The 18,780-nt window shown below is 49.8% G+C and overlaps 2 protein-coding genes across 4 annotated transcripts in view; one reads left to right on the plus strand and one right to left on the minus strand.

The window, feature by feature from the left end:
- The window catches only part of NCAN (neurocan), a 28,420-nt gene extending 18,491 nt beyond the window's left edge, over window positions 1–9,929 (plus strand). For all 3 annotated transcript variants that reach the window (XM_036233927.1, XM_016132416.2, XM_036233928.1), the window contains exons 9-15: window positions 293–409; window positions 1,499–1,612; window positions 2,899–3,057; window positions 4,219–4,301; window positions 6,187–6,331; window positions 7,078–7,260; window positions 7,515–9,929. In XM_036233927.1, the coding sequence (XP_036089820.1) occupies window positions 293–409; window positions 1,499–1,612; window positions 2,899–3,057; window positions 4,219–4,301; window positions 6,187–6,331; window positions 7,078–7,260; window positions 7,515–7,660 (947 nt within the window). In that variant the 3' untranslated portion in view covers window positions 7,661–9,929. The remainder of the gene's footprint in view (window positions 1–292; window positions 410–1,498; window positions 1,613–2,898; window positions 3,058–4,218; window positions 4,302–6,186; window positions 6,332–7,077; window positions 7,261–7,514) is intronic.
- Window positions 9,930–10,658: 729 nt separating this feature from the next.
- HAPLN4 (hyaluronan and proteoglycan link protein 4) lies at window positions 10,659–18,757 on the minus strand. The gene is made up of 5 exons (XM_016132321.2): window positions 18,657–18,757; window positions 17,723–17,840; window positions 17,125–17,487; window positions 15,280–15,603; window positions 10,659–14,937 (listed from the first exon to the last, which is right to left on the minus strand). The coding sequence occupies exons 1-5, from the start codon at window positions 18,657–18,659 to the stop codon at window positions 14,546–14,548; spliced, it is 1,200 nt and encodes a 399-aa protein (XP_015987807.1). The 5' UTR covers window positions 18,660–18,757; the 3' UTR covers window positions 10,659–14,545.
- Window positions 18,758–18,780: the final 23 nt, after the last annotated feature.

Raw genomic sequence — 18,780 nt, forward strand, 5'->3', positions numbered from 1 at the left:
GAGCACTCAAACCTACGTTCTAGAAGACCTTCTAAGAGAAGCTTTGGGAAGCCTATTTCAGTTCAGTCTGAGGAAGGACCACCACAGGCAGGGCAGCCTGCAGACGTTTTGGGGCAGTTCCTGGAAGGAGTAAGCTTGTCGCAGGGGCACATGAGAGGAAGTTGGTGACTACCTATTGGGAAGTTATAGAGGGGACTCCACAGAAAGGGGTTGGGCCAGAAGGCCTTTGGGAGCCTGAGGAAAACAGACCTGGTGGTCTGACTGCTAGCTGCTCTGCTTGTTCATCCTGCAGGCCCCTCAGATCCCTGTGAGAACAACCCTTGCCTGCATGGGGGCACCTGTAGAGCCAATGGCACTATGTATGGCTGTAGCTGTGACCAAGGCTTCACTGGGGAGAACTGTGAGATTGGTGAGTGCCCTGGACTTGGACTCTGAACCTGGACTTGTCTGACTCCAGAGCCCTGGAGTTCACCCCAGTGGCCATCCCCACGAGAACTCAGGGTTCACAAAATGCTAGCTTCAGATGCTCCATTCCCCACCCCACTCTTTGGATCCACTAAATCAGCCCATTGTCAGCCAGTTGAGCTCTCAGTCCTGGAGGCTGAGGCTCTGGTGTATTGCCTTCCATTACTACAAGGCAGGAGAAGAGGAGAGGAAGACAAAGAGATGATAAGGCTTAGACTTCTTCTAGCCAACTGCCCCAGGAAATCCTACTCTCTCCTGGGTGGGCAGGGGTATAAGCACCACCGCCAGAACCGTTAGGTGCTAGCCCCAAAGCCCAACACAAGAAATATGACAGATTATGAAATTATAACAATAAATATAAATACCTTCTAAGCCCTGAGCATCATCTCATTGACTTCACAACCACACTATTACAGAAATTATAACAATAAATATAAATGGTATAATTTCTTGAGCTCTTCCATTAACTCTCCACTCATAACCACCCTTTAGAAAGTGCCATTATTATCACCACTTTGCAGAAAAAGAAACTAAGTCTCAGAGTGGAAGTGACTTGCCCGGCATCATACATGCCTCACGCACTGTCTGCATAGGGGTGGTAGAAGAGGAAGTTCCACGGATATCTATCTCTACAAAGAGCTTTGTTACTCTGCACAAGTCCTTGCAAATGCCATGGACCCCAGTTTTTCTAGGTTCCACATTCCAAAAAGACCCTCCAGCTTCGACGTTCTGTGAGTCTTTTGGTGAGAGTATAATCCCCTTGTTCTGGAGTCAGGTGGAATGTTCTGCACACCCTAACCCTCAGGCAGCCTAGTGACATCTGCTCTCCTTAATGCTAATTTATGTGAGGCATGTGAGGCTCATCCCCCTTGACCTCCAGAGTCATCCGTGCAGACCACTGCTGCTGCTGCACTCAGGTAGAGGATGGATGGTAGAATTATGACCCCATCTTCTGCCTGGTTTCTTGTGGGGATTGGGAGCCAAGGGGAGGCTGACCTCTGACTAAGCCCCTCCCTCTCCCCCTCCCCTCCAGACATCGACGACTGTGTCTCCAGCCCCTGTGAGAATGGAGGTACCTGCATCGATGAGGTCAATGCTTTCATCTGCCTTTGCCTCCCTAGCTATGGGGGCAGCCTCTGCGAAAAAGGTGAGTCTCTGTCCAGACCCCAGAAATAGGAGTGGGGGTGGGTGCTGGGCCACAGGCTCCCATACATGCTGCAGGTCTCCATCTCTGGTTTCATGACTGCGAGTCCAACAGAAGGCAAACATTTTTTGAGCTAAAAGTCACATAACGTAGAATTAACCTTTTTAGAGTGTACCGTTCAAAAGCATTTAGTACATTCACAATGCTGTGCAGCTACCACCTCTAGCAAGTTCCAAGGCATTTCCATAACCCCAGAAGGAGACCCTGTCCCCATTACTAGTCACTCTTCATTCCCTATTTACCTAGCCCCTGGCGACCATTAATTTTAAAAAAGGAAAATAATTTTTCCTTTTAAATCTGCTTTTTGTCTCTATGGATTTTCCTGTTCTGGACATTTCATGTAAATGGAATCATACACTATGTGTCTTTTTACATCTGGCTTCGTTCACTCAGCATCATGTTTTTGAGGTTCATCCATGCTATAGCATGTGTCAATGCTTCTTTCCTTTTCATGGCTGAATAATATTCTGTTGTATGGATGGACCACATTTTGTTGATCAGTGTGTTACTTGATGGATATTTGGGTTGTTTTCCCCTTGTGGCTAATGTGAATAGTGCCGCTATGAACATTCATTTACAAGTTTGTTTGTTTTTAACACCTGTTTCCTATTATTTCCCCTCTCTCATTCTTTTTGGTTTATACCTAGTGGCTGGGCTATATGTTAATTCTCTGTTTCACTTTTTGAGGAACTGCCAGACTGTTTTCCACGCCATTTTACATTCCCACAAGAAGTGCACAAGGGTTCCAATTTCTCCACATCCTCGCCAACACTTGTTTTTTTCCTTTTTTAAAATTATAGCCATCTTAGTTGGTATGAGGCGGTATCTCATTATGGTTTTGATTTGCATTTCCTTATGACTAATGTTGACAATCTTTTCATGTGCTTCTCGGCCATTTATATATCTTTTGGGGAGAAATATCTATACGAGCCCTTTACCAGGAGAGAAATTTTAGGCCTTTTTGAACCCATTTCCTGAGTTCCCAGGTCCACCCCGAGGGTGTGGCCCCACAGTTCAGAGAAGGAGACATCAGAAGTGGGACAAGAGTGGATGATCTTGTTGTAATGATCTTCCATTCGAATCTTTTCCTGCAACAAAGGCAAGAAGGAAGTATGGAAGGGGGAGGAGGACAGACCCAGGCAGAGGGGTGAGCTAGTGACCTTGGATGGGCCTTCTCTCTAGTGGGCTGACCAAACCAGCCTTCCTCACGCTCCTTTCCCACCTCCCAGACACAGAGGGCTGTGACCACAGCTGGCACAAGTTCCAGGGCCACTGCTACCGGTACTTTGCCCATCGGCGGGCGTGGGAGGACGCCGAGAGGGACTGCCGTCGTCGAGCCGGTCACCTGACCAGCGTTCACTCACCTGAGGAACACAGCTTCATTAACAGTAGGGACTCTGGGGTGGGCAGAGGTGGCCCTGCAGTCCTTTTGCCAAGGCAGTGCCCTGGGATCCTGAAGATGCTACCTTTCTGAAGCCATGTTCATTAGTGCAACCCCTGGCTGCCTAGTAATTCCTGTGTCTGTTTATTGATTTGTTAATTCATACATTCACTTCATTCATTCATTCATTCATCATATATTTACTGAGAGCTTGCTCTGTGCCAGGCACTGGAACACAGCAGTGAGTGAGATTGAGATGCACATTGTCCTGTCCTCAGAGAATGACATTCTTGTGGGGGATATAGGGAAAGAAGTAAATATGTAATTAAATAATTCTATACTATAATTTAGCTGGTCCTAAGTATACCGATGACAGACAAAATGGCCAGGGGATAGAGAGCAATGAGGAAGCATCTATGATGTGTAGGATAGAATGAGGAAGAGCTGTACAGACACCCAGGAAAAGAATGTTGTATTAAGTGTGGCATTTATTGATTCATTATCCCTTCTGCTGGCTGTTCGTCTATTCATTTATTTATGCCCCTCCCCCACATCCTGTCTCTTATTAATTCTTTCATTTGTTCATTCCCTGGTTCACGTCTTTCTTTTGCCTAGCTATAGCCAGATACTCTCCTTTTCCACTCCCTCTGTTCTCAGTGACTGACTGGCTCATTGGGTCTCACCATCGCCCTGTCCAGAGTCACCCAAAGGTTCTCCTGTCCCTTGCTCTCTCATTTCTGCAAAGATCTGACATGTTGTTGTTTATTCCTTCCTCTGGCTATTTGTTTAAGCCAGAAATCTTGGCAAGGCCAGCACCTAATTCCAGCCCTTTCTGTGCCCCACCCCCACTCCCCAGGTAAGAAGGCAGCCAGAGTCTCCTCCTGCTGGGGAATGAAGAGACCTGGCCTCCAGTTCTTGCCTAGGCTGGAGGGCTGGAGTCTCACCCATAACCCCCTGCATCTGGCTTTTACCGGAGACTGGGGAGGGTCTCTGGGTACTCCCCTTACTTCAACCTCCATCTCCTTTCCCCTCCAGCCCACCTCTAGGCTGGGGAAGGGGCTGGGTCCTCCCCTCCTGGGTCCTCCCACACCCATCATCCAGCCTCCAACTGGCCCCCTAGGCTGGTGGAGAGGCTGGCACTCTGCCCTCACAACCCCCTACCCTGCAGGCTTTGGGCGTGAAAACACATGGATTGGCCTGAACGACAGGATTGTGGAGAGAGATTTCCAGTGGACAGACAACACGGGACTGGTGAGTTGCAGGAGCCTGAGTCTCTGCTGCCCGGCTGCTGATTAGGATCCCATCTAGTATCCTAATATGAGTGAGTCACATGGCCCCAGTGCTGTGGCCTCACTTTACCCTTTTATGTAAATCAGCCCTCAGAGGTCTAGAGTGGGCAAAGGAGCTTCATCAATGCCCCAAATCACCGTACTTCCCAGCCCTGTAGAGGACCCATCTACCTAGTGGCTGAGGCTACAAACCAGGACTGGGGCCTAAGGACCCCTTTACTCACACTGCCTGGTCCTCCAACTGTGGGCTCTGAGATGGTCCCATTTCCCTACATCTCCCTGCCTGCCCAGTCTCCATTATTACTTCCTGGGATCCCTGCAGCAACCCCCTCACTCACACACATAAACGCACACACTTGCTACCTACATTCCTGCCCTTCCACCTGGCAGCCATGGGGACTTTTTAAAAGTAAGGCGAAATTCACATAATATAAAATTAATCAACATCCAAAACTAATATAAAATATTAAAACAAACAAATAAATAAAAGTAATACAATTAATCACTTTGAAGTGTATAATTCAGTGGCATTTAGTTCATTCACAAAATTGTGCAGCCACTACCTCTATCTAGTTCCAGAATATTTTCATTACCCCAGAGGGAAACCCTGTACAGGGGACCATTTAAAAACCATAGATCGAGATTCTCTCTGCTTCAAGCCCTATCACACTCCCCATAGTTCTTAGGATAAAAGACTCACCTCCTCCTGCTGCGCAAAACAGTCTGATGGTTCCTCAAAAAGCTAAACATAGAATGAGCACATGACCCAGGAATTCCACTCCTAGGTACGTTCCCAAAAAGAAGTGAAAGCAGGGACTCAGATACGGTGCACACATGTTCACAGCAGCAGTAGTCACAGTTGCCAAAAGGAACAACCCTAATGTCCCTCAGTAGATGAATGGATACACAAAATGTGCTCCAACCATACAATGAATATAATGACAAAGGAATGAGGCACAGATACACCCCACAATGTGGGTGAAACTTGAAAACATGATGTTCAGTGAAAGATGCCAGACATAAAAGGAACCATTGTATGATTCCATTTATATGAAATGTCCAGAATGGGCAAATCCATACAGACAGGAAGTAGATTAGTGGTTGCCAGGGGCTGGGACAGGGAAAATTGGAGTGACTGTCAATGGGGACAGAGTTTTGGCTCGGTGCGATGAAAAAGTTCTGGGGACAGACAGTGGCGATGGTTGCATAACATTATGGATCTAATTAATACCAATGAACTAGACACTTAAAAAATGTGTAAAATGGTAAATTTTATGTTGTATGCATTTTACCATAGTTGAAAAAACATGCACCTCCTCTCCTCTACCACAAGATCTGGCTCCTGACCATACCCCAATTCCATCAAGCACCTCCAAGCACACTGGCCTCTGTTCCGTTTCTCCAACAGGACAAATTCAGTCCTGCCTCTGGGCTTTTGCACTAGCTGCTCCCTCTGCTTGGAACTCTGTTCCCTGCCTGCATCATTCTTGTCTTTGAGTCTTCAACTCTCCTGTTGCCTCTTCAGAGAAGCCCTCCTGAACTTCCCGGCTGAGATTACATTTTGCTCAACTATTTATCTAACAAGTGGAAAGAGACTCTCAGGGAGCAAGACAGGAGATGGGGGCACCAGGGAGGAGGGCACCGCAGCCTGCCGGCCAGTGGAGCGGTGACTTGGACTGCAGTGGCAGTCACCCTCAGGGCAGGCAGAACAGTGCCCATTATAGAGATGGAAACACTGAGTCCCTAAGAGTTTGAGTTATCTGGCCAGGGGAGCCCCACATGGACAGTGCGGGAGACTGGGCCAGAATGCCAGTCCCCTGAGCATCCCCCGTTCCCTATTCCTGCAGCAATATGAGAACTGGCGAGAGAACCAGCCAGACAATTTCTTCGCTGGCGGGGAGGACTGTGTGGTGATGGTGGCACATGAGAGTGGGCGCTGGAATGACGTTCCCTGCAACTACAACCTCCCCTACGTCTGTAAGAAGGGCACAGGTACGCCGCCCCCCGCCCCCACTTTCCCTCCCGCCGCTCCCGTTCCTGGGTTCATGGTTCGATTTAAGTTTGTCAATGGAAGAGTCAACCCCACCCAATTTTTATTCTCAGGCACTGTGCGAGAGCGCTTGTTTTTTTTCCACCCTTGCCAACTCTGTGAATGCTCAAAGATTTTGTTCTTTTTCATTTAAGTGGTAAAAAAAAATAGTATCTCAATGTTATCATAGTTTGTACATCTTCAGGGATGAGAACAACCAATTGTTCATATGTTGATAAGCTATTTATATGTATTTATTTTTGTATGACCTGTCAGTTCATCTCTTTTGCCTAATTTTCTATCAGCTTGTTGGTCTTATTGATTTGTAAGCGTTCTTTACATATTAAAGAAACATTTACATGCATTCTCTTGTCCACCTTTCTCTTATACTTTTGTTCATTCTTGCTTCTGTTTCTTTGCCAATTTTCATGTCCTCTTTTCCTTTAATTTGCTCAGATTATTCTTGCTTCCTGTTTCCTTCATTCCCACCATACATAAGAATTAAGGGGGTGAGATGTGTCCAGGAGGTTCCTGCTCCTAAGGAGCTCCTGGTCTGGGGGGAAGGGACAGACATAGACATTGCTAGCTATGTGAGGTTGCAGCTGGCTAAGGGCGGGACCTAGATGGGTGTGTCGTTTCCAACCAGAGAATAAACCAGCTCAGCCCCTGTTGCAGTCACTTTCCTAACTGAAGCTTCCTCTGCCCCCAGTACTGTGTGGCCCCCCTCCAGCAGTGGAGAATGCTTTGCCCGTTGGTGCCCGCAAAGCCAAGTATAACGTCCATGCCACTGTACGCTACCAGTGTGACGAAGGATTTTCCCAGCACCATGTGGCCGTCATCCGGTGCCAGAGCAATGGCAAGTGGGACCGGCCCCAAATTGTCTGTACCAAACGTAAGTGGCTGCTCCTAGACACCCCAACACAAATTTCCAGCTATTTGTTGTCTCTATTTAAAATATCTTATAACTATACACATTGATGTGGCTGAATGTTTGCCTGATAATACAGCCTTGCAGGTAAGTGAGAACTTATCAGCCTACCTGGTGTTTCCTCCATTTCCCTTCCCTCCCAAAGAGGCCCACTGCATCAAGCCACCTGCCTCTCAACACCTTTTGCCACTTCCCTGTCCTCCTTCACTTCCTTGCAGCCAGACGGTCCCATCGGATGCGGCGACATCATCATCACCACCAACACCACCACCAGCGCCGCCACCACAAATCACGCAAGGAGCGCAGAAAACACAAGAAACACCCAGCAGAGGACTGGGAAAAGGAAGAAGGGAATTTCTGCTGAAGAACCAGGCAAAAGAAAGCACAACCCCTTTCCCACATCTCCTCCTGGAGCCTTCGCTTGGGGAGACAGAGCCCAGAGAGAAGAACCAAGAGGGTCTAGACACCCCTGAGCCCCAAACTCCCCCCTACATAATCCTTTGTAAAAAGCTCCTCTCTCCTCTTTCTTACATACACAGGTCCTCTTGGCAGGTGTAGCCATGTGTCTGAAAATCCAGATTTAGTCAGGCTGGACTCTGGGAGCATCTCCCAGTGGAGGGAAGCACAATCCACAAAGATCACTCTTTGCTACACTGGTTTAGTCTTTTGTTAGCAAGGCTGATTGCCAGTTGTTGAAATAAGGATTTGATGAAGGCGCAAGAGTGTCTGTTTGCATTCGCACTAAGGAATCGCCTTTCACACCAGAGATTCAGGCTTCATAAACTGTCAGATGTCCTAAATGCAGTCTGAAGCCTTTAGTGAAGGTCATTGGCTTTGAGAGTAGAAAACTACGTGGAAGCACATTGCCTGAACTTGATGACTGCTCTTCCTTTACCTTGGACTTCAGCCCAAGTTTACTCTTTGGTCTTGGTGGATAAACAGTGTTAAACTCTATGTACTGAATTTTAGGAATGTTTTTAGAACAACCTCCTTCCATGCCCTCAGAGTTAGGTGTCAGAATAGTCAGAGCAATATATGGGCCATAGAGGGAAGGTGTATTGCTTACCCTCTCAGGTATAGTCCCAGTCCTGAGATCTGATGGTTCTGCATGTGTGGTGAAACACACACACACACACACACACACACACACACACATGCACGCACGCACGCACACACACAGATGAGAGGATATTTAGGGCTCCACAAGCCCAGATTTCTTCCCCCTCCATCTCTCAGGGAGATAAAGAGCCTCATTCCTGGACCAAGGAGGTGCCAAGCTTTCTAGCTCAATGGCCATACCCACCCCTCAAGCAGACATTGGTAGTGCCCTGCTCTGGGTCCCACCCCTACATCCCCTGTTCCCATCCCTGTCTCCATCCACTGCCTGGGAGACTAGAAATGCTTCACGACTGAAGTAGTGACATCTACCTGCCATCATCCTGTAAAGAGATGGATAGTGTTGAAAGTGACACACACATATTTTTCTCTCATAGTTTTTTTTTTTTAATTTTAAGTGGGAAAGAACTCACCTGGCCTTCCTCCCTCAAATCTGCAATCTTTAAGAAGACTTTCTAAGCTGAAGGCCAAGATCCAGCTCCCTGGTCTCTGGGAGGAAAGATCCACAGCTTTTTCTCCATGTTTCATCTTCTCTCAGTCCCTCCAGTCTGGGTAAAATCTGTGGATTAGTGTCAAAAACCACAGTGGAGAATGGAACTCTGCAAGAAAGAAAAAAAGCAAAGATATGGTCCATCCAAGGGTTCAAGAGAAAAAGAAATGTGTTGACTGACCGTATATTTCTCCTAAGAATAATTATAGTTGACAACTTTGGAGTAACATGCTAAGAACTTACACGCTAACCCTGTGAATCTTCTCCACAGACCAGTGACTTAGGAACCATTATGTTCCCACTTTACACGTGATAAAACTGAGGCTCAGACAAGAGAAAGGCACTGGCATGAAGTCACAGCCGAGACAGAAGTAAGGTTTTGGTCCTGCCTCCATCTGACTCCACACACTGCTCTCTACTTTGGGGAAGGCATTGAAACATAATTGCCCTGCCTCTCTCACACACAGGCAGATTTAGGAAAAGTTTGGGAAGTGCAAACTGGACCCTCATCCTTGACCATGGTCTTCAGTCTTCTCTGCTATCGACATTATCCTCTGTTTCATGTTATGGTTATCATTGAGAAAGCCTAGGCATATAGGTTTGCCCTCTTGCTTTGATAATTCTTGGTTTAAGAAATATAATAATAATATCTTCAGTTATCCATGTCACAAAAGAATTTTCCTTTGTTGGGGGCACTGGAGATGCCACTTTTTGGGGGATCTTAGTTTATGCTCCCTGCTCTTGGCCCCCTCAGCCCCTTGCCCTGCCCCCACTCCAGCTCTATGGTGGGGCGGGCTCTGGTCTTTTCTAAAGTGGGTGGTTTGTCTTTTGGTCTTTCCCTTTAGGATGTGTGTGTGTGTTTGCGTGTGCCACATGTGTGGCATGCATGTGAGTGTGTGCGTGTGAACAGCTTCGGGTTCAATTGGTTTTGCTGTGAGCTGCAGTGTTCTGTGGGTCTGTGGTATCTGACACTGTGGACATTAATGTACTTCTTGGACATTTTAATAAAAATTTTTTAACAGTTCAACATGCCTGTCACCTCCTGACACCTTCCTTCATTCATTCACTCAGCAAGTCCTTACTAAACAGCCATAATGAACTGTGCACTGTACTGGATGCTGGGGAGATAGTGGTGAAGAGGACAGATATAGTCTTTGGAGGTAGTAAGGGAAGGTTTCTTAGGGGAGATGGATGAGATCGAAATGAGGAGTTATGTTAACTAGACAAGGAGAAGAACAAAGGCAGAGAGTTCCAAGCAGAGCAAAGAATGAAGGCAAAAATCCTCTTGCAGAAGGGAACATGGCTCATTTGAGAAAGAGCAAAGAGACCACTGGCTGGAGCAGAGTGATAAAGGTAGAGAGTGGAGGGGGATGAGGGCAGAGAAGGAGAGGAAGGAATACTCAGGGCCATCTGAGCTGAGGGCTTTATTCTGAACTTGATAGTGGCAACGAACACCATAAGCAAGGTCAACAGGCAAATGCCAAATTTAGAAACAATTTTCAAACAGAGATATACCACTTGTTGCTTTAATATATAAAGAGCTCCTACAAATCAATAGGAAAAAAGACTAATAATCTAATAGCCAAATGTGCAAAGGATTTGAATAAAATGTTCGCAGAAGAGGAAGTACAGATGGTTCTTAAACTACAACATATGCTAAATGAAGTAATATACATTTTCACAAATACCACAATAAAGGGCATATTTTTAAAAAGAGAGAATAAACAAATCTTACAAGAGAGGAAGCCTTGCATAGATTAAAGATGACAATATACATGAAGTAAGAATGGTTTACGATTTACCCAACCACCTGTACCTAAGGTCAAAATGGAGGATATTCAGCTTCACACATAACAAGAGAGTTGCAAGTGACAATCACAGTGAGATGCCATTTTCACCTATCATGTTGGCTCAAATAAAAGTGACAACACAATAGTGGTGAGGATGTGTGGAAACAGTGAGCACATCTATGTCTGGTGGGATAAAAATTGGCCCCACCTACAAGAAGGTGGAGATCACTATCAAAATGGCAAGTTTTGACCCCCTGATCAATCGTCTGATAGCACACTCCAGTTATACTTGCACTTGTATAAGATGATGTGGGTACTTATTACTAACAGCGAAATATGGGAAATGATTTAAATATCCATCATTAGAGATGGGCTACAGAAATTATGGCGCATCCAGACAATGAAAATTCTGCCAACCTTCAAAAGAATGTGTTTGGAGTGGGATCTTTATATGGTGATGGAAACTATCTCAAAGATGTATTATTAAGCAAAAGAAGAGATACTTTTAAAGTACATTTGGTACATGAATGTCCACAGCAGCATTATTCACAATTGCCAAAAAGGGGGAAAGCCCAAATTTCCACCAACTGATAAGTGAATAAACAAAATATGGCATATCTATACCATAGAATATTGTTCAGCCATAAAAAGGAATGATGCGCCGACACTCACTGAACCTCAAAAACATTGTGCTGAGTGACACAAAAGGACATATATTGTATGATTCCATTTATATAAATATCAATAATAGGCAAATCCACAGAGACAGAAAGAAGATTAGTATTTCCCAAGTAGGGAGAGGAAAGAATGAAGAGAAGTTGCTTAATGGGGTCAGGGTTTTCTTTTGGGGTAATGAAAATGTCTTGGAACTAGAAAGAAGTGCACAACACTGTGAATGTGCTAAACGTCACTGACTTGAATTCCTGGTGAATTTTATGTTACATAAACTTTACAATATAAGAAAGTAAACGTTGTCCACTATCATTTATGTAAAAGTGGGGAAAGAAATATATATGCATGTTTGCTTGAATGAACATAAAACATCTCTGTAAGGACACATAAGAAATTTCAGATGTCTCTGGGAAATGAACTGGGTGGAAGAGGGACAGGAGGGAGTGAGAGAGGTTTTTCTGAATACCTGGCTTCAGGCAGAGTTCTATCCAGGTTGCTATCCTTTAGCTCTCTTGGTGGACTGTGGAAATAACTACTCCAACGAACAGCGCGGCAACTCCATCAGAAAGCAGTTTCCCTCATCTAGTCGTCTACCAAAATCATTGGGTTGCATGTGTCCACCTCTATCTCTGGATCAATCAGGATTGCCCAGAGAGATGGGCCACAGCACTCACTGTGGGTGGAGTCAGCCCCTCCAACTCTCATTGATTAGAGAAGGAAAATTTACATATTCACAGGGAAACCAGGGGACTGAAACTGTGGAAGGGAGAAAAGATGCCAGCAGGGAAAAGGCAGGATGAAAGAAATCCCATGTGCTCTTCCCTGGAGACATGCCCCTCATATTGCCCCATTAGAGGAAGCTAAGGCCCCGCTGGATCCCCAGGCAGTCCAATCAAGGAGCTGGACTCCGTCTTTAGAGAAACAATTTGTACTTGAGAGCTTGGCTCAAAGAAGAGAGTAGGGGGAGGATGGGGAGAGATGAGAATGAGGAGTGGGGTGTGGTTCTGAGGAATGAGGGGAGATTCTCTCAGCTGAATCATCACCAAGTCTCCCCAGCTGGGAGACATTACTAAAATGCATTTGAAGTAATTCTTCACCAGTTGCTTTTTCTCATCGATAAAAAAAACAATTTTTATTGAGCCCCTGCTGTATGCTTTGTACTCACTGGGACCTCAGAACAGCCCTGGTACAGAGGAGGAAACAGGCTCAGAGGTTTTGTCCCTTGGGCACAGGTAGGATTCGAACTGAAACCAACCTCATTCCCAAACCCACCAATGAGTTTTCTCCAGGTGGAGGGGGCAGTAAAGAGGGTTCCAGGAGGGACCTCAGCACTACTCCAAGTTAGCTTGGAACTGGGATTTCCCAGGGCTGGGTGGCTCTCAACACTGGAGAGTATGGCTGGGTCCCAACTTCCTAACAAGAATCTTCCCTTAAAACTTGGAACTCAGACTGGATTTTGAGATTTAAGAACATTCCATCTCTCTTGAATCTCTAAGAAGGGAAATGGTGGTGGTGGCGGTGGTGGGGTGCATTAGGGAAGGAGAGAGGAACTCAGTGAGAATAGGGATCTCAGAGAGAAAAGGGGAGCCCAGTGCTTGCACAGCTCAAAAAGCCAAAGCACACTAGTGCCTCTGTTCATCTGTTCAGTGGCAATGGAAATACCTGGGTGTTGCAATGGTGTCTCGTGCACAGCTGCTGTCTGGGAAATAGCGTGCGAATGGAGGGTGTTCAGCAGCTCCATAAATCCAGCCTTGTCTGGGCTGCTGCCTGAGGCTGAGCCAACCTGGTGTAAGGGCAGCCATTAAGCCCTGTTGAGCAGTGAGAAGTTCCTGAGAGCTGGGGCATTGGTTGTAATAGGGATGACGTTAACAGTCTCTGTGATGACAGCTTGGCAAGGGAAAGCCTAGGGGAATAGGTGTTCTGTTACCTCAGACTCTTCAGTTTGGTCTCCATGGCAACAGCTGTGGGAGGTCCAAGCTGCCTAGGGGTGGAGCTTGGAGGGTGGGAAGAAGCTGGGGCGGGCCTGGGGAAAGAACAGCTGGTTTCCATGGTGAGAGCTGGAGAACCTAATGTTGGTTCTCTCTGGACAGTTGTGGGGAGCGTGGTCTCCATGGTTGGTCAGGGTGGGGACGGCTGAAGTGTTGTTGTTGGGCTCTAGGGTGGGAGCCAGTGGTATCCATGGTTACAGCTAGAGGAGGGAGGCACTATCTCCATGGGTGTGACTGATGAGGAAAGAGCTGTGTGACTCTAAGTGACAGGTAGAAGCTGGGCTGGTCACCTTGGTGACAATGGGAAGTGGGGCAGCTTGCCTCCATAGCAAGTGACATGGATCTTATGGGTCCCTGGGACCGGAGGAATGGTCTCTTTGGTGACAGCCAGGAAAAAGGCTGTCAGGTGGGGGCAGACTTGCTCCCTCTAGGGAGATACTGGAGGGTGGGGGCACGGCTGCCAGTCATGCAAGCCAGCAGGCGTCTGTCAATCTGTTTTAGCAGTGACAGACAAAGGGTTGTTTCCCCTGAAACTGGAGAAGTGGGGATGTTCTTGACAGTGACCTGGGGATTTAGCCTGTTACTACAGAAACTTCAGGGGACTCGGGGCATAAGGGGGTAGAATGGGAGTACTCAATCTCCAGGTCACCGTTGGGGAGAGGACTGGTGCCACAGTCTCCCTGTCCCCACGGGGCATGGTTACCCGTGGAACTCTGCATTTTCTATTTCTACGGGTGATGAAAGGGAGGTTCAGTGTCCAGGTGACTGTTAAGTCTTCGGTCTCCAGAGAGATAGATACAGAGAGTGGCCAGTCTCCAGATAATCCCTGGGGTCCAGCCTCCAGGCGACCGCGGGGGTGGTTCTGTCCATTTCCAGGTGACCTCTGGAGATATAGCCAGCCTTCCAGAGACCTCTGGGTCTGCTAGCCGCCAGGGGTCCTCAAGGGTGTGCCCCATCCCCTGGAAAAAGTCCGGGAAGGAAGGGAAATCCACTGTCCAAGAGAGGTGGGGCTTAGTTGGTGTCCAGGGAACTCCAGGGAATTTGTCTCCCGGGACTGGCCAGTTTTTGGGGGCCTCAGGGGGCGTGGTCGGTGTAAAAAGACTGCAGGAGGCCACAGGGGGCGTGGTCCGTCTCCAGGGGACCGCCGGGCACTCAGCCAGCCGCTAAACGCTCCAGCGGTCGGTGCCCCGGGCCTAGACACGCAGCGGGATCCAGGTGGCGGGGTCACGAGCGCCTCCGGCCCAGCCACCACCTCCCGCCCAGCCCCAGCCCCAGCCGCCGGGTGCGGGGTCGGGCGCGCCGGGCGCGCGGTAGCAGTAGACGCCGAAAAGGCGACGGGCAGCGTCCGGAAAGCCGAGGCTGCGCACGCCCGGCCGGCGCCCGCCGCAACGCGCGCGCGGATTCACGATGGGGTAGCGCGCACTCCCGTCGGCCAGCCAGCCTGCCGTGCAGCGGTCCAGCAGCTGCAGCTTCCAGGCGGCGAACAGCTGCCCCACCTTGGCCACGGCCGCGCCGCGCGCTGCGCAGGCGCGCGCTGCTCCAGAGAAGGGCAAGGGCCTCAGCGGCTTCAGGAAGAACACACGCCCTGCGGGGGGTGGGGGGACAAGTCAGGGACACTCCCTGGACCGGGCCTCCTCGAGATTCTGGACACTTCCTCGCCTGCCTACAGCCCAGGACCCCAGCCTCAAGATTCAAGAGCACCTCGTTCTCTGCAGCTTGGACCCCAGCCTCTGCCTAGGCATGGTTGATTTGCGTGCTGTGACAGTCCCGGGGAAGGGATCTCCTTGTCTGGCCCCCGAGGGCCAGTTTGAAGAGGAAGGGCCAGGGGAAAGGGAACTGTGGGGTGGAGTGGGAGAGACTGAGAGGGAGGTATACCCAGAAGAGACCTGTCGGGACTCAGGGGGCTTCTAACCAGGGGCCTACACACCTGGGAGGTTGGAGGTGAAGCAGAAGGCGTCGTAGCGTTCCTCCGCGTTATGGCGGTAGCCATAGTTGCGCACGCCGCCGTTGGCACCTTCGCCTACCCCGGTGCTACCGGCCCCGCCGCAGGGCTCCCGGGGATGGCTCACCGGGTACTGTACCGAGCCGTCACGCAGCCAGCCCGCGTTGCACCAGTCCAGGCCGTCGCGCCAGGCCGCGTGCAGCTGCTCGGCTGACGCCAGGATGCCATCCTGCTCAGCGCACGCGCGCTGCGCTTCTGTGAAGGTCAGCTTATAGCGGCCTCCACGAGGGTGGTAAGGAAACACTACACCTAGGAAGACACAAGGGTTTAGTCCCCGCTCCCAATCAGCCTCCACCCACCTGACATCTGGAGCGCTGTGTCTGTTCAACATAGATCTTCCAGTCCATCCCTCACTCTGGCCTCAGACCTGACCATATCTTTTTCCATCTCACACCTCTCATGGCTCCCTTTGCCTTAAGCTTGGTTCACTTGACCGTCCTTCTTAACATACTTAATTGTGTCCATCCGCTTTCCACTGTTGGAGATGGTCGACCTGTTGAACTCCTATTCCTCCTTCAAAACCCAACTCCCACAACCCTCTTCCATTCAGTCCTATGTATTTCTGACATTCTCCTAGTACTAGGACCTTCCTTCTGGTCAACCCTTGAGTCCACAAAACTGGAATTGTCTATGTCCAGTGCTGGTTCCCCTACACTGGGACCCTCTGAAAGGTTGATTCTGGGCAAAGCTCCCTTTGATCCCCAGCATTGTCTAGGGCTGTACCCGTTGGTTTCCATTCCATGTCAGCTCTTATAACTCATCCCTCATTAGAAAGACAACTCGGTTCACAAGTGTTCTGTGTTTGAAGGACAGACCTTCGGGGGTGAGTTCAATACTCTCAGCAGATGCAGGAAGGGGGCAAAAATGGGCCCAGGAGAAAACCTGGAGTCTGACAGACCGTTCAAGTCCTGGTGCTGCTAACTCACTATGTGCTCTGGGCAAGGCTCTACCCTCCCTAAGCCGGTTGCATCGCAGGAGGGTTTTTGGGAAAATTAAGTGAGAGACTCCAGAGAGCTCTTCAACCAAACACATGGCACACAGAAAATGCCCAGGAAAGGAGAGCTGCCGCTATTATTGTTATTTGCTATGGCTGGGAAGTTCAGCCCTAAAATCTCTCCTAACATCTTCTAAACAATTAAACAAGAAAACCCAGGTGGGACAAAATTCTTCAGATAGAAACCCCACCTCCCAGCTCCACAGTCAGCCAATCAGAGCAACCTGTCTCCCGCCACAGTGATTGACTCACAGATAGGCACGTGACTCAAAGCTAGACCAATGAGAGACAACTCTGGGACTCTAGCTAGCACTCCTAGGAAATCAGTTGTTAAGCTGGGAAGGGGGAAGCTTGGCACAAATTTTTGGTTCCATCAGGGGAAACTTGCCAGCGGAAAGCCCACACAGGGAACTGGAGCAAGGGCGGGGGCGCGGATTCCTGACAGGGAGTGAGTTTCTCACTGTGCCTGAATCCTACACCAGGGTTTCCCAACATCCTCACTATTGACATTTTGGACTGGACCATTCTTTGCTGTAGGAAACTGTCCTGTGCTTCATGGTATATTTCACGGCATCCCTGGCCTCTAACCACTAGATGCCACCAGCGATCATCTTCTAGACATTGTAATATCCCTGGGTAGCAAAAATCAACCTGAATCAGAACCTACCTCACCAAGCCTCTAAATTCCTTTAGGCCAATGATTTGGTTTCTGTCTCTTGCAATACTTCCCCTCTTCCCTTAGAAACCATGTGTCATCCTGCCCACAGGCTGGTTACCTTCCAGGTCCAGCTTGACCATGCCAGTGTCATCCTCCAGCTCATTGGTGACCTCGCACTCATAGCGTCCATAGTCCTGCAGCGTGACGTTTCGTAGAACCAAGGAGGCGTCCCCAGGACCATCACCCTGCAGCTCAGCCCGCCCGCGGTAACTGCCAAACGCCCGATGCTGGGGGCCCAGTGCCACGAAGACATCGGTAAAGGCCAGTGGGTCCACTACCTTGGTCCACTTGAGGCGGACACCTTCGTGGCTGTGGGCAGCTGCCTCGTAGTGGTAACGGCAGGGCAAGACGATGGTGCCACCCCGGTGGCTGACCACCTGCCCCGGGGCCGTCTGCACCACCACTGAGCCCGACTCGCCCTCTGTGGGCAACCAAGGAGGGTTCAGAAGAGGTCCTAGGGGCAGGGTAGGGAGCCTAGGAGGGGGACCCTGGGAAGGGGATGTAGGGTTAGAAAACTTGGGTGGGGGTCAGTATATCGGATGAGTAAAGGGACTCGGAGAGGGGGAGACTGTGGCCGTCAGTAATGCCCAACGCCCTCCCCTTCCCCCACCTCCATGCACCCCCAGCATCACCCTTGGCCACAGCTCCTGACTCACCTAGCACGTGCACGACCTTCTTCCGGCCACGCTGCGCCCCGGCGGGGGTTGCGAGCAGCAGGACTCCCCAGGCCGCGGCCCAGAGCGCGCCGGGACCGAGGGCTGCTCCAGCCCGCACCTGGGGGCACCAGGCGCTCAGTCCAACCTCTTGGCCTTTGCCTTTCGGAGGACTAGCCCCTTGGCCTTCCTTCTCCGCAACGAGGATTTCTCAAGTACCCAGGCCTCCTCCCCGGCCAGGGTCCCAGAGGGCTCCCCCAAGAAGACTGGCAGACCCCTATCCCGACTTTCCTCTCCTGGGACTGCACACCCTCGCTCCTGCACAGAGTCCCCGCCTCTGGACTCGCTTTCCCTTAGTCCTGAGCAGCAACCCACCTGAGCCCCTAACCCCAACACTAGAGGTTTGGAGCCCTGCCCCCTTCGCTCTGGCCCAGGCCAGAGATGCCGGGAGGGGGGAGGAGCTGGAGGAGCGGCAGCAGCAAGGTTATCGGTGCGCCAGGAGACTGCAGCAAACCGGGCCGGGGAAGGGGGGAAGTGTAGAGAGAGGGAAAGACAGAGAGAGGGAGAGAAAAGAGAGACAGAGACAGAGAGAAAAGCAGGGAGAGATGGAGACAGGGGAAAGAGTGCGAGAGGGAGAAAGACAGAAAAGGAAGGAAAGACAGAGAAAGAAAGATGCAGTGGGAGAGACAGACCGAAAAGGAGAGAGGAGAGAGAGCAAGAGGGAAAGAGACACAGAGAAGAGGGAGACGTGGGGGCAGGGGGAGGTAGAGAGGCTCAGAGAGGGAGAGAAAAGGGACCAGGAAAAAAAGAGGGAGAGAAAAGTAGGGAAAGACGGAGAGGGATAGAGACAGGAGAGAAACACGGAGGGACCTAGAGACAGACAGAGACAGAATCCCGGAGAGAGACTTATCGAGACCCACTCTGTGGCCCCACTCACCATCCTGCCCGTACGGACCCGGCCGAGTGGCCCCTACGCGCCGGGACTGCGCTCCTGGCACACCCGGGGAAGGACTGGGCAGGTCCCTGCGGGCAGCGCAATCCCGGCGTCTGCCTGCAAGGGG

The sequence above is a fragment of the Rousettus aegyptiacus genome, unplaced genomic scaffold (genome assembly GCF_014176215.1).
Source record: "Rousettus aegyptiacus isolate mRouAeg1 unplaced genomic scaffold, mRouAeg1.p scaffold_m13_p_16, whole genome shotgun sequence".
NCBI classification, from domain to species: Eukaryota; Metazoa; Chordata; class Mammalia; order Chiroptera; family Pteropodidae; genus Rousettus; species Rousettus aegyptiacus.

Excerpts from the sequence above, each read along its gene's own strand:
- HAPLN4 (XM_016132321.2), bottom strand. Across the intron at positions 17,488-17,722 it reads GAAGGTCGTGCACGTGCTAG|AGGGCGAGTCGGGCTCAGTG; the intron begins GTGAGTCAGGAG and ends GGTTGCCCACAG. Across the intron at positions 15,604-17,124 it reads GGTCAAGCTGGACCTGGAAG|GTGTAGTGTTTCCTTACCAC; the intron begins GTAACCAGCCTG and ends GTGTCTTCCTAG.